At 43.1% G+C, this 14,388-nt stretch overlaps 1 protein-coding gene across 1 annotated transcript in view; it reads left to right on the forward strand.

The window, feature by feature from the left end:
- STAC (SH3 and cysteine rich domain) overlaps window positions 1-14,388 on the forward strand; it is a 119,151-nt gene that overhangs the window by 56,380 nt on the left and 48,383 nt on the right. Inside the window, exons 3-5 of the mRNA XM_037070769.1 lie at window positions 11,272-11,372; window positions 12,977-13,058; window positions 14,211-14,326. Of these exons, the coding sequence (XP_036926664.1) occupies window positions 11,272-11,372; window positions 12,977-13,058; window positions 14,211-14,326 (299 nt within the window). The remainder of the gene's footprint in view (window positions 1-11,271; window positions 11,373-12,976; window positions 13,059-14,210; window positions 14,327-14,388) is intronic.

The raw sequence follows: 14,388 nt of genomic DNA on the forward strand, positions 1-14,388 counted from the left end.
TGCTGTGAATGCTGGATATGCTTAGAGAGGTGTCCAAACTTGAAGCTGCAAAGCCTTTTTGTGACCGTGCGATTGCTGGCTCTCATCTTCCTGCGAGGGGTCAGACCAACCCATGACAGACAAATGTAGACAGGCTTCCTGCCCTCGGACCCATGAGCAGTTCCATGGTTGGAAGCTGGGGATCTAGGGGAGTAGGCCACCTCCTGTTGTAAACACAGGGGGATAAGGACCTGTGGGAAAACGGGCGTCCTGCACTCCCATTCGGCTGCCACAACAAGGAATGCTCTACTGACCTACTTTAGAATAGTCGTTTGGTTGGGCAGCCACGGTGGATACCACATCATAAAGTGACAGAACGGGGCCCGCAGTGAAAAGTGGGGCATCTTCCCTGTGTGTCTGAGGCTCAAAGCATCAGAAGGTGTGTGTGTCTGCGTGTGTCTGCGTGTGTGTGTGTGTGTCTATGGGAGATACTTGGACACTGTGACCCAGCCATTAAAGAAAGAGGATGGGGGCAAGAGAAGTACATGGTTATTTCCTACTAAAGCACTTTTTTGTAGCTTATCATCACTGGCTGATTGTACAACCAGAAAAACAAAACATAGATTATTTTTTCCACAGGCTAAGCTTACCTGGGGGGAAAATATAAAAGCCTACAGCTACCCTGTACTCCCCACCCCAACAACAAGATAAGAAACAAGTTTGTGAGTACACACATTTACGCATGTGTGCACACCATACACACACTTCTGCACCCCCACCTTCCACTACACAGGAGAATTGACACGGGAAATGTGTGTTTCCATTGGCACAGCAGAACCGTGGTTTAAAGAATTCACACCCACTTCAACCTGTGCCTGAGCCCTTACTATCTAAGATCCAAACACCATCTTCATCCTGTTCATAATGTTGTACAGAGAAGTAACCAGAATCACATGTCATTAAAACCAAAGAGGGACAATGAACCAGCCTGACTCAGTTTGGCCCAGAAGGACTCTATCACTTTGCATGAGACTGGCCTGATATCCCTGTTGATAAAAGGAAATTTCGGGGAACATTTTCAGAGCATCTGTTTTCTGATTTAGAAAGAGAAATGAAAAACGCCTATCCGACAGAGGTGGTACAAAGATTACATGTGACCATAACCAAAGTGGTGGTGTTCGGGTAGCAGTCACAGGGGTCTTGGCTTCTCCCTGTCTTGCTGTGCTGCTGCTGGCCTGCCCTACTTTCCAAGGTCTAGCTTCTCATTCCCCTGCCAGAACCTTGCTGCCCAGGTGTCTTGTCGATACCAAAGTATTTAAATGTGTCCACAGTGGGACAAAGCATCTTCCCCTCTCGTACAACCTGCCCCTTCACTGATGTCCTCTCCTGTTGGGGCAGATGGCACCTGCGTGCTCTCAGCTACCTGGCCAGAACCTCAAGGCCACCTTGGACTCCTCCCTTCCCCCTCTGTTCAGAAAGCACCCCCACGAGCACACTGTCAATTCTCCTTCTGTGAGTTCCCTGAGGCCAGGCCACTCCTCCCTTCCCCACTGCTCCCACCCAGTCCAGGCTTCAACACATCTCACATGAGTCTGTTTTAAGAATTTCTGAAATAATGTTCTTTCTGTCCATCTTTACCTCCTCATCCACTTTACACATGCTGCCAACCCTCTTCTCAAAGCCAACAGACACCGAATTACTGCTCCCCTCAGAAATGCTTGCACTGCCTCACTGCCTAAAGATTTGCTCAAGGCTTATTCTAAAACCTCTAGTAGCTGACAAAGGTGAAGAAGGGCTCTGTCCCAGCTGATCTGTAGAAGGTGAAGCTTTGTTCACTACTCTGAACATCCATCAGCAAGAGCCCTGGTGAGCATCTATGGTTACAAACTCCAAGTCCAGAGCTGCAAGAGGGGGCTGGGAGAGAGGCAGAATGGCTCAGGGGAGTCATGGGTGGGCACTTGCAGTCTGGCTCTGCACTAAGTAGATCAACTGACCTTGGACAACTTCATTTACCTTCTCTCTAATCCCAGTGTCTTTCAAGTGACATTGCAAATAACACCTAATTCCTGGAATTTTGGACAAAGTGACATAAATAATGTTCTTTGTGAACTCTAAAACTTAAAAATGGCTCACTATCAGTAAAGCTCCCTTTATGCATGAAAGGCTGATGTTAGCCATCTGCCAATTTCCTAGGAAAGCAAGAAGGGGTCGTGCATGGGTTGGCCCATCCATTCTTGGGAGGACTGAGGACAGATACAACTGCTTGAGCCTGAAGCTAGAAGAATAATTGTGAAGAAAGCAAATGAGACCGTGGACACTGCAGACCTTGGAGAAGGGAAGAAAGCACAGCAGAGATTATTAATACTAGGGTCAGGGGTGTCAAGCCCAGATATTTCCCAGATGGTCATGAGAAAGTGATGATCCTGGAGGACGTCTCCTCTCAGAATTTTAAGCCAAACTCACATAACAGAAGGCAAGCTCGGCAGCCATGATATTACGATGTGAACTGGTGACCCAGGGGGTAGAGGCTATGGACTTCAAGCTCAAAGCTCTGAGCCAACCCCGCTCCTGTTGCTATTTTTAAAGTTCAGTGCGGGTGAGGGGCGGGGGAAGTAGGGAGAGTTTTTCCACTAGTAGTCAGGAACCTAAATAGGAAAGATCAACAAAGGCATTTATAAACAATGAATGCCATTGATTTTTTTAAGCTAAGAAGGGGGTTGGAAAAGTCGTTGTGTAGCAAGGAGTGGGGAATACATGCAGAGAAAGATGGCCCAGGGTCTTCATAATTTTTCATGGTTCTTTCTGCCTCCTTGGTGAATTTCAAGTCACTGGTGAATTACTAGGTCACTGACTTTCTTGGGAAACTTAGAAACCATCTTGTTCGATTGAACGCGTAGTGGGAAAGACATAGGCTGCGTTATTTTTAATCAAGGTCTCATGACTAGAGTTCAAGTGTGATATAAAACATCTCCCCCCTTTATCCCCTTTAGAAGGAAACTTTCTAACTATTGAGTGATATCTTCAGTTTGGGAGCAGTTTAAGGAGTATTGCTCTAATTCCAAAGCTCCAGCTCTTTGAAGGACACCACTGTGAGGACAGTGACAAGTAACCTAGGACTCCTTTTAGGATTGTGAGAAACAGGTCGTTGTAAGCTCTGGTTTGAGCTATGTCTGCTTAGCTTCCCAGCATGGGGCAATGAGGAGACCGGACATCGTATTCTAATATCAGCTCCGCCGTGAAGGAGCATGTAGTGTTTGCCACACTGCTTTGTTTCTTTGAGCCTTAGTTTCTTTATCTGTAAAATGAGAGGGTTGCCTACTTATGGTTTTCTTTTTATTATTTTTAATCTTTGCACATTTGATAGAAAAAAATGCATATCTTGCGGTTTTTATTTCCAGTTCTTTGATTACCAGTAAAACCTGCCATTCATTAAATGCTTAACTCTCAATTCTGTTTCTTTTAATAAGCTGTCAGTTTGTCTTGGACCATATATTTTTGGCTTATTCATCTTTTCCCTTTACTTTGTAAGAAATGCTCATAAATCTTTTACAATACAGTATCATACCCATAGTTTTATAGGGCAAACATTTGCCCCAATTTATCTGCCCTTCAGTTTTGTACTAGTGGGTATATTTTTATGTAATCAAATTTACCAACCTTTTGGTATATTGCTTTCTCTCATAAAATATTACTTAGAAAGATCTTCTTAAATCATGAATAAATAAGCTAGTATTTATATTTTCTTCAATTAATATAATGGTTTCAACTTTTATTTAATTTCTTCACCCATCCAAACTTTTGTTCAGAATATCCTGTGAATTAAGTATCTAGTGTTTCCCCAAAATAATTTACCAGGTGACTCAACAATATCTGATTTGAAAATCATTTTTATTGAACATTATTAAATTCTTAAAGATGCTTAAGTATATTTTGTGTTCAGCACCACTAACACTCTGGTTTAATTATTATTGTGGCTTATAATAGCTCTTTTTCAAAAATATTTTGCTGCTCTCAAACATTTATTCTTCAACATTAATTTTAGAATCATTTTGTGAAGTCCTCCACCCAAATCCCATTGAGATTTCGGCTTGAATTCTGGAATATTTGCAGAACTGTTTGGAGAAAATTGGCATCTCTTCCATGCATTTCTTTTCTTATTTAATAATAGCATACTGAGTATTAGTAACATCAGGCATCTTTGTCTTCTTTCCAACTTAAATAGGAATTCACTCAAAAAACGTTTGTGGGGTATCTCCTCTGTGCCAGGCTTTGCTCCGAGCACTTAGGTTGTATCAGTGAACAAACCAGGCAAATATCTTTGCCTTTGCAGAGCTGACATTGTGTTTGAGGAGACGATGGCTGGATGGAGTATTCTAAGGTAATAGGTAATGTGGAAAGAACGATGTTAAGCAGGGTGAGAAAGATCTGAAGTCCTGGGGCAAGAGGCGGGTTGCTGTACCGCATGAGATGGTCAGGGTCAATCAGATCTGAGCAAGACTCGAAGGTGAGAAAACTCCGAGGAAGGAGCATCCAAGTGAAGGAAACAACTAGAGCAAGGCAGGAGCATGCTGCATTTAAGCACCAGCCAGACAGCCAGTGTGGGGTGCGGCAGAATTAATGAAGAGCAGAGAGTAAAGGAGGGCAGGGACCTTGCGCAACTCTGCTGGCCATTGTGAGGACTCTGGCTTTTGCTCTGTAAAGTAACTATAGCACTTCAATCTAATTATATTTGAAAGTATCACTCTGGCTGCTATGTGAAGAACAGAATTTGCTGGGATGGGGGCAAGGATTGAAGCAGAGAAGACAGGAGGCTATTCCCACAGTAATTCAGGTAATAGATCAAGGTAGAGCAGGAAGAACTGAGAATGGTCCAGATTCATGCTGTATTTTGGAGGAAGTACCCAGCAGGATGTTCTGCATGTGGGCTGCCTGGGGAAAATAGGAAACAGGGATACTTCCGAGGTTTCTGGCCCTAGTTACTGGAAGAGTCATTTGCCATCAACTGAGATGGGGAAATTGTAGGTTGAGTAAGTTCAATCCTGTGAAATCTTTTGTTAAGCCAAAATGGCATAAAGTGGAGAGTATCTCAAGCTTTCCAAAAGTTTGCTTTGTGCCAGAAAGACCTACATTAGTTGGGAATAGACTTTCCCATGAAAGTGAAGATCCTCTTCGGATTCCTGCATTTAGCTCTGTCTTCATGCTACAACAGCAGAGTTCAATAGATGCAATGGAAACCACTGTGGCCTGCAAAACCCCAAATCCTTACTTTCTTGCCCTTTACAGAGAAACTTTTCTGGCTTCTAATCTAACTCCTCAGAAGGAAAAAACAAACAGACAAACAAACAAAAATACCTCCTAACTTTGGTTCCAAGCTTGGCATTTTTGGAAAGTTTTCTTCTGGAGAGATCCTTCATTCTGTTGCCAAAGTCTCCACATTCTTGGAATGTAGGTGTTTTTCAAAGAAAGAATCAGGAGGTATCTGTTTTTCTCCTGGTAGCTAAGTCTTCACTTGATTATCCTGCAAACCACATTTTGAAAAGACCATACTGGACAATGAGAAAGTATTTCTAATGCTGCGGGGAGTGTCACACTGGTGGTATGCTCAGTGTGGGAGACATGAGTCCCAGAGAGAAGGACAGGAGAGTACTTCTGTCCCCTCTCCCTCTGGGTGTGTGAGGAACTGAGAAGAAGGCTAACCTGCACTGTCCCCTCTAGCCCTCAGCCTCTTGTTTCTCCCCTATTTCCTTAAAATCAAAATGGCGAATGAGGGCTAGGGCACGAGGACCCACCAATGGCAGCAGACATGACATTCTCGGTCCTGACGGCTCCCCCACAACCCCTGACAGAGCTTCCCAAGTCCTAGTCTGATCTGAAACCTGAAGTCTGATGTTTCAGCTGCGTTTTTCTACAACGCGAATGAGAGGTTGCACCCATTCATTTTGGTCTTGCTTTTGTAAAAAAAAAAAAAAAAAAAAAGTCTTCTCTTCTCGCTCTCAAACCTGTCCCAGTGTACCTTTTTGCTAGAGCTCCCTGGAGGATCTCTCCAGACGAAGGCCAACCGTGCACTGTGGACATACACGTTCCCAGAGAGCTGAGGGGCCAGGGCTCGGTGCACTGGCAGCTCACTCCGGCTGGAACGTAGCGCCAGTGCTCCAAGGTTCTCAGTCTCTTTTTAGCCATGGCTCTGAAAACTCAGCATTTTGGTCTGCCTCGGGTTGTAAGAGGCCCTTAAATCGCCAACCTATCACATTAGTGTGTAAATAAAATATAACTATTATATATGATTATGTTTAAATATTATTTAAATAAAAATAATAGAGTTGATCAATATAAATCTTATTTTTGAAAGAACGTTGGAGGGAATTATTCCATTATATAAATGAGACATTTCTTTAATATTTTATGTCATACTTGAGTTCAAAAGGTATTTGAAGAATTCTTTTACAAAACAAGGATCGATTTGCTTGTTTGTAAATCGAGTTATAAGGAGGGATGCGGTGCACACAGGAGAGTGGGGCAGAGCTCTGTCTGGGTCATGCCTGACCCAGTCCTGAGTTCCAAACATCCAGGTAAACCTTAAGGAAATTGGAAATATGCTCTCAAGGAAAGCCATTGTTCAGAAATGCCGATGACATGCCTTCCAGCCATGGCACAGCTGACTTTTGCATGGTGAGTTATGCTTACCAAAGACAGGGCCCTTGATTTTCCCATTCTGTGCTCATGACCCCTTTCTCAGATGGGAAGACTGAGGCTCAGAGACTGAGTGCCTTGTCCAACGTCTCAGAGCTGAGGACTAATATCTTAGCCTTTTGATGCCTGAGACCTGACTTCTTCCACCCCACCATGGTGTCTTCATATATCATATATACAAGTACAAACACACATATGTAGGTATGAACATACACATGTAATAGAGTTTGGGCATGGAAGTGTTAATAAGATGTAAAACAGCCGCCCTGCTTTTGTACTTTTATATCCTCCCATTTGTACTTCGGCTCCACTCCTCCTTTTAAGAGACTCAACCAAGATGAAAACATCGTTTTGATGAAAGGCATTTGGGACATTGATGCCATTTCCAAAACAAAAAGTACGTACCTGAATTAGTGCGTATGAAAACTAGAAACGGCAGTGTACCCTTTTATCGGTGCATTTGTGGCCTTGTTTCCTAATGCATTACTGAGCTTGTGAGTCATCACCAGCTTAGAGGGCTTGGCAGTGAAGTCTGCCATCGGAAGGACTCTGTATTTCCTGCACTTTCCTCCTGCATTTTCGCAAGGGCCTGCACTGGGCTATAGAGCAGTGGAGCCTATAACCCCACATCTTCATATACCGAGGACTACATTATCCCAAGGCAGTGACTTAACCCAGTTCCCAGCAACTTTATTTATTCACTTTTTGTCACAGGAGTACATGAGATGAGTTTAAATATGGTTCTGCAAATTCTACCATGAAAACTGTCTCATTCTATAACCCAGATAACTTCCAGAACAGCAACAACTTTCAATCTCTTTGTATGTTCTGGCATGTATTTCAATATTTCTGAATGCTGTGCTTCTACTACTATTTATTGATTAATCAAACATTCATTGGCTTTCTGTAATAGGAGGTGAGAATTCAGCTCTCAGCCCTCCAACACTCTCCTGCTTATTTCCTTCTTTTCACTCTCGTGGTTCCAAAAGGGTCATACCACATTTTTTGCTCCCTTGCTCTCATCTTCCCAAGTAGTTTTATCACAGTTTTGTGTTAACTAGATGGCCCATTTATGCACTAGGGTGACTACTGCACACTTCTGATTCAAGCATTTTCCTGTGATTATGTTTTCTTTCCTTGTGCAGTTTTATATTTTCTTAAATTAGATATTACCCTTTTCATTTTCTTGACTTTCATGCACCTAAAATTGATTTTTAAATGCTCCATATATCTGGTAAATGTCATATCTATTATAATATCCAAACTTCAAAAGCATCAGTAAACTTTAAAGTTCCGTTTTCATCGTGTAGCACCTGTCTAACTTGGGCCATTGCCGAGTTTTTGTGTGGCCCTAGTATTTGCTTCTCTGTATCAGTTCATCTGTTGTACACTGGATCCGACAATGTCCTCTTCCTGGGTTTATTCCCTCACCTTTCCAAGGCACATCATTCATTAGTTTTCTAAGAAGGGTATGTAGAAAGTCAATATTTTGAATCCCTGAAGATCTGAATAGGTGTTTATTCTATCTTTATACTTACTGGTAATTTGGCTGAATATAAGATTCTAGGTCAAAAATTATTGTCTCCCAGATTTTTGAAATTCCACGCATGTTCAAGGTCCACAGTCTCTAGTTTCTAAGCTGCTGTTGGGAAATTCAGTCTTCCTCTTTTCTGCTAAATTGATTACCTTTCCTCCAGTTGCTCTCTATCTTCCAAATATATGTTGAACTCTCTTCTACTCTCACTGCTCTCCCCAGTAACCTTGTCATCTGAGATTTATACAATTTTTTAATTATTGGACTGTAATTTCATTGAGGTTTTCATATGAATAAGTGAAATCATGTAGTCAGTCCATTATGTTTACTCAAAGTCCAGTGACATTTCTATGTCTCCAAGTATTTCAACCCATACAATCCACTTTGCATATTTTTTTAAAACGAGGGTTTCTTTTTTTTAAGATTTTTTATTTATTTATCTTTAGAGGGGAAGGGAAGGAGAGAAGGAGAGAAATATCAATGTATGGTTGCCTCTCGTGAGTACCCCCCCCCCCGGGAACTGGCCTGCAACCCAGGCATGTGCCCTGACGGGAAATCAAACCGTGATCATGTGATTTGCAGGCCCGTGCTCAATCCACTGAGCTACACCAGCCAGGGCACTTGGCATATGTTTTGACACTGTGACTATTAGAAACCCTCAGAGTAGTTAGTGCTATTCCCATCTGATACAGAGACAGCTGAGGCCCTGGGAATGTTAATAGTTTTCTTAAGTTTAAAGAGCCAGCATGAGACAGATGTGAATTTAAATTCATATTTTCCTCACTCTCCTTGAGGCATTAGGGTCACATGCAGTGATGTCTTTGTGATGGAGGTCACTTTATTAATAGCACATGTCAAACCACAGCTTTCCTCATCTTGCGGCAGTAAACTAATACCACGGCTTGATATGAGTTATTCCTTTGAATTATACTCTGAACCACAGCATATAGGTTTTCCTCTTCAATCATTCCTGCTATTCCAGAGCAGAAATTGGAACACCTAAACCAAAATAATTGCTGCTCGTCTGACTCACACAAAATAGTAGATTGTATTAGAACAGACAAAGAAAACTAGAATTATGGTGTTCAGGTGTGAAGGAGGGGGAACAGCCTTTAATATATAACGGTGCTCTTTCAGAGTCCAGGACACAAGGAAATAACTTTGTTCTTTGAAGCTTTTACTTATATTTTCCACAAAGGGCACAAATAGCCTTCTGTAATCAAAAAAAAGTGGCTCCTTTCGAAGTCCTGTCTTTTGAAGGCATTGCAGTCTTTCAGCTAAGTCGTTCCTCTCACAGGTGACACAGGCTTTCCTGCCAGTATCGGTGAACATGCACACACACCCAGTCATTCATGGCGTGTGTATAGATCACTTCAATTTCCTGTGGTTGTAACAGCAGATATGCTTTGTGTTCAACGAAGTCTTCCTGAAAGGATTTTTCAGGTATTACCTCCCGAAGGGTTTTCTAAGCCCTTTCCAAGTCAAAAGTTTCCCTGTTGTCTTAGTTTTGGGGTTTTTTTTTTCAGCTGAATGTCAGGTTTTTGTACCCATTATTCTACCATCTTATTACACCCAAGTACATCTTCATGTAGGTTAAGCAAACCAAGGAATGGGAGGAAGTGTCTGGGTCAAGCAATAAGAGTGATACTAGGCAGGCCCTTCTCTGACCTGGGGCAAATCATTCCACTGCTTAGACCCTCAGGCTGCTGATCTGTAGAATAAAATCATACCCATAAATGACCTCCAAGTCCTCTTTCAGCTCTTGAATATCATTTCTAGGCCATCAATGAATCATGGTTTCAATGTATTATCTAAATCAGGCACCACTGTTTCAATGTATGTGTGACCATGAAAGACGTCGCTTGTTAACTTATTTAATATATTGGCCGTTGTACTCAGAGCTGGTCATACAGTGACGAACGAACTTAGCCTCACTGCATTCACAGTCCAGAGGAAAAGGCAGACACAAACAAACTCTCAAATAAATAATTGTGATTTTAAAAAATGCCTTGACAGAGTATTATGAGAAGGAATAATAGGAAAAAGACAATTTAGACAGTAGAAGGGGAAGGTTTCCAAGAAAGCTTCATGGAAGAAATGACAAGTGATTCAAAGGATGAAGAATAGTAAGACAATTGAAGAATGATAGAAACAGCATCCTAGGCATATAGGGCAGCCTGTGCAAAGATCCTGAGGCATTAAAGAGCTTGTGCACTCAAGGAACCTGAAGAAGATCACCTGGTTAGAGCATAGTGAACAAGCGGGGTTGGCCTGTGATAAAAGTAAGAAGTCGGTTCCCACCAAATCATACAAAGCCTCGTCACAATGGGGAGCATTTTATAAAACACCAGAAAGGTGGGGGAACCTACTGAAAGATGGTAAAACAAGAGAAGGAGTTGATTCAAGTATCTTTTTAAAAGATCACCCTGGTCACTCTACACAGATCGAAGGAAGGCAAAAACACATTAAGACAGTTCAGTGGAAAATTAGTTCAGATAAGGGATAATGGTAGTTTGGGTGAGGAGGAGGCTATGGCGCAGAAGATGGTGAATTGTACATATCTTGGGATATCCTCACTTTGCATCTGTAGTCAGCTGTGATACACAGTGGGATATCTGTTCCACCTGTATTGGTCATTTTTCTGGGAGTTACACAACTCAGAGTCAGTGGTAGGAATTCAGGTAAAAATGCACAAAATCTCTGGACTTGCACTACTCAACAGTACACACAGAAGAGCAGAAACAGGTGACCTATATAAAGAGCAAAGAAAATGGAATTTACTAGCTGGAATTGAGAGAATAATGAAAGTGAAGGCAGCTAAGATTTTCTGGGGTAATGGATAGAAACAGTGGAAAGAACCAAACCTGACAGCGTAGGTAGGAAGTGTGGGAGAAGCTAAAAGACTCTACCATAATATTTTGCCCCTTTTGAAAGGTTCATGCACAAGTCACAGAAGAGAAGAATTCCCTGGGTTGTGCAAGTGATCGCTTTTCCAGTGAGTTCATATTAGTCACCAGCAAAGGGTAGGTTGTATCCTAACCAAAGCTCACCCACCATGTGTCTGACAGGAACAAATGCGAAGCACGGACTACGCTGCAAAGCCTGTAAGATGAGCATCCACCACAAGTGCTTGGAAGGCCTGGCATCCCAGCGGTGCATGGGCAAGCTGGTAAGGGCTCGTGTCAGGAGGGAGCCCCAAGAATGCCTTGCCCAGGCACTTGCCTGCCCCTATGAGATCACTCTGTTCAAACTCCTTCCCTGCAGCACCCCTGAGAACTGACACCTGGAAGGCAGCCCCAGAAACCCTGGGGCTTGTTGGCAGAATCCCTGCAACTTGGCTTCCTAGCTTGCAAAGTGATAGAGCAAAGGAGTAGCTTTGTCAGCATAAGGGATGAACGCTCCACATAGAAAACGGACTTGGTATCCTGAATAGGGTGACCGACTTGTCCCAGATGGGGACTTGCTCAGTTTTAGAAACTGGAAGTCCCACATCCTGGGACTGTCTAGGTTATAAAAGTGAAACTTAAGCCACCAGGAACATTGCCTCAGTCCCAGGCAAACTAGGGTGAGTGGTCATATTAGTCCTCAATGGGCCAACAGCTCAGTGGGTATCATGAATGGGGCAGAGATTAGCCACCCTACCAAAAGCAGAGAGAGTAATAAAATCTGCAGCACTGTAATAGAATCATGGTGGCCAAACCCAAGGAGGTTGGGTAACCCTGGCCCTTTCTGGACTGGTCATATCGTCTCAGGAACGTGGCCTTCATTCATTACTGAAGTCATACATAGTTAAAAAGCAACCCAGAGGATATTTCAAAACTAGGATAGCCAAAGAATTGCAGAAGGAACCAAGAATGTCTACCCTAGAGACACTTACAGCATAACAGTTGTCTTCAATAATAATTAATAATAATAATAACAACAACAGCAACAATACTTGCCACACAAAAGAAGTGTTGTCCTGTGTAGCTCCAGAAAAAAAGGACCTAGGATCAGTAGGCACCAAGTCTTAATAATCAGAGATAAAATCAACAAAGACCTGCTTCCAGGGTTAGTGCGAGCTCCCCTACCCCCCAACCTTCCATCACTGGCAATGTGCAAACAACAGAGAATACCAATGCCAGGACTATTGGAGAGGATTGTGGAATTCCAACAGAGGCTGGGACACTAAGTGTTCGTTCCAGGAATATAATCCTGGAATATAGTAAGTCAAGGCTCTTAAAGAGTTCATCATCTTACTCTGATTGACAACATCCTCTTCTCTAAGACCCTGCCTACCTGTTCCCCTCCTCCTCTTCCAATGGTGATTCCCAAATGCCAAGGCAAAGACCATGAATGAGAGGTCAGAAAAAAACAGAATATAATCTAGCACAAAGCAAATGGTTCTGGGTAGAGCTCTTCAGACAGGCAAAGACCTTTAGGCTGACCTCTGAGGTCTGCTTTCCCATTCCCAGGCCTTTTATGATTTTAACAAACCACAATAATAAGCTGTGGTGAAATAAGGCATCACGATCCATTTGTATTCTGGAAGATAATGAGGATCCCAGAGACAAGGGAGGCTGCCACGGGCTGCAGAGAGGAAAGAAACAGGACAGGGAAGGGCAGGGCTGGGGCTTGCTTTCTGGATGGAGTGTGGCTTAGGACAAGTCACATTTTAAAGGAAAAAAAGGAGGTCCCCCAGGAAAAGCAACTGTTTAATTTTTAGGGTTCTTATGCGACTTTCTCCATCTCATCGGTGGCATTAAGCCCTTCTCTTTCTCATTCTCTCTCCAGCCCAAGGGGTTTCGGCGTTACTACAGCTCCCCCTTGCTCATTCATGAACAGTTTGGATGCATTAAAGAAGTTATGCCCATTGGTGAGTTGGAACATTGGTGGGTTGAGCTGGGATTGGAGCAGCGATGTCAGAGTTAATGGCTACTGTTCTCCCAGGCCTGTGAAAACCATGGTCCTTCATGGGGTGTGTTTCTGCATTTGTTTTGATGATGGGGTTATGATTGCCTGTGTATTTTGCTGAAAGGGAAATATAAGGTGGACCAAATTATGCAGAAATATAAGGTGGACCAAATTATGCAGGAATATTCATCTTCTCCCTGATGAATCTCAAACCACACCCAAGTTCCTAAGGCTACCCCACCCATCAGCAGCATGGTGCAGTGGAGAGAGCATGGAGTGTGGCATCCCACAGTCCTGGTTCAAAGCCCAGCTTCCCCACTGACCAATGTGCATCTGAACCAGCTCCCCAACCTGTCAACCCTATAAAAAGAGAAAACCCTAATAGTTGCTTTTCGTAATTGTTGTAAAGAAATAAATTTAAATTGTAGACCAATGCTGGGAAGGCACTCAGTGAGTATCAGTTGCTCTTTAATGAGGACAAAAAATGCCTTACACATTTAGATGGTTTTTGGTTTGAATTTATTCTTTAACAATATTGTTCAATGTACTTCTATTTTTTTCTCTCTCAAAATCTCTACATCAATGTCTGTCTCTTGGCAGGGGTAAGAGGGTGAGTTTTAAACTAAAAGTTTATAAACTAATAAGTTTGGCATTAGAATTCATGAGGCCTGGGAGGGTCAAATTCTTTCAAAAACACTTGCTTCCTACTGCAAACTTTGCGTCTCAAGGCTTCGTATCTGGGAGAGCCAAGCCTTGCAATAGAGGAAGTAAAGCTGGTCTCTGGGAAGAAACTGGAGATTGGCATCCTGAGGACAGATAATGAAAGAGGAAAAAGCAATCCATCGGGAAATGTTTGGGAGCGGAGGGTGCTGGGTGCAGTGGAGGGACCTGGAAAATGGGCCCAAGTCATAGGGATCACATATGTGAGGAAAGTTTATCCACAAAAACCCCATGTTCCCAGGGGTTAGTGGGTCTGCTGCTCAGCCCCTGCTTTCTGGTGCATTTGAGAGGTGGCGCATGACGCAACCCAGGATATGCGATAGGTGATCCGATGCATTCCTGAGAGGGAGGTGAGGAAACCTTTCTCTCAGATGAGCTTTCTCTTCCATTGCAGCCTGTGGCAATAAGGTGGACCCTGTGTACGAGACACTCCGCTTTGGCACCTCGCTGGCTCAAAGGACAAAGAAGAGCAGCTGTGGCAGTGGCTCTGATTCGCCTCCCAGAACCTCTGTAATTGTCCTCTTCCTCCCTCAGTCCTCCATGGTCCTCTTGGGCAGGGTAGGGCTCAGGCA

Source organism: Sturnira hondurensis, unplaced genomic scaffold, assembly GCF_014824575.4.
Source record: "Sturnira hondurensis isolate 20B ecotype Veracruz unplaced genomic scaffold, ASM1482457v3 Scaffold0019006, whole genome shotgun sequence".
Lineage (NCBI taxonomy): Eukaryota > Metazoa > Chordata > Mammalia > Chiroptera > Phyllostomidae > Sturnira > Sturnira hondurensis.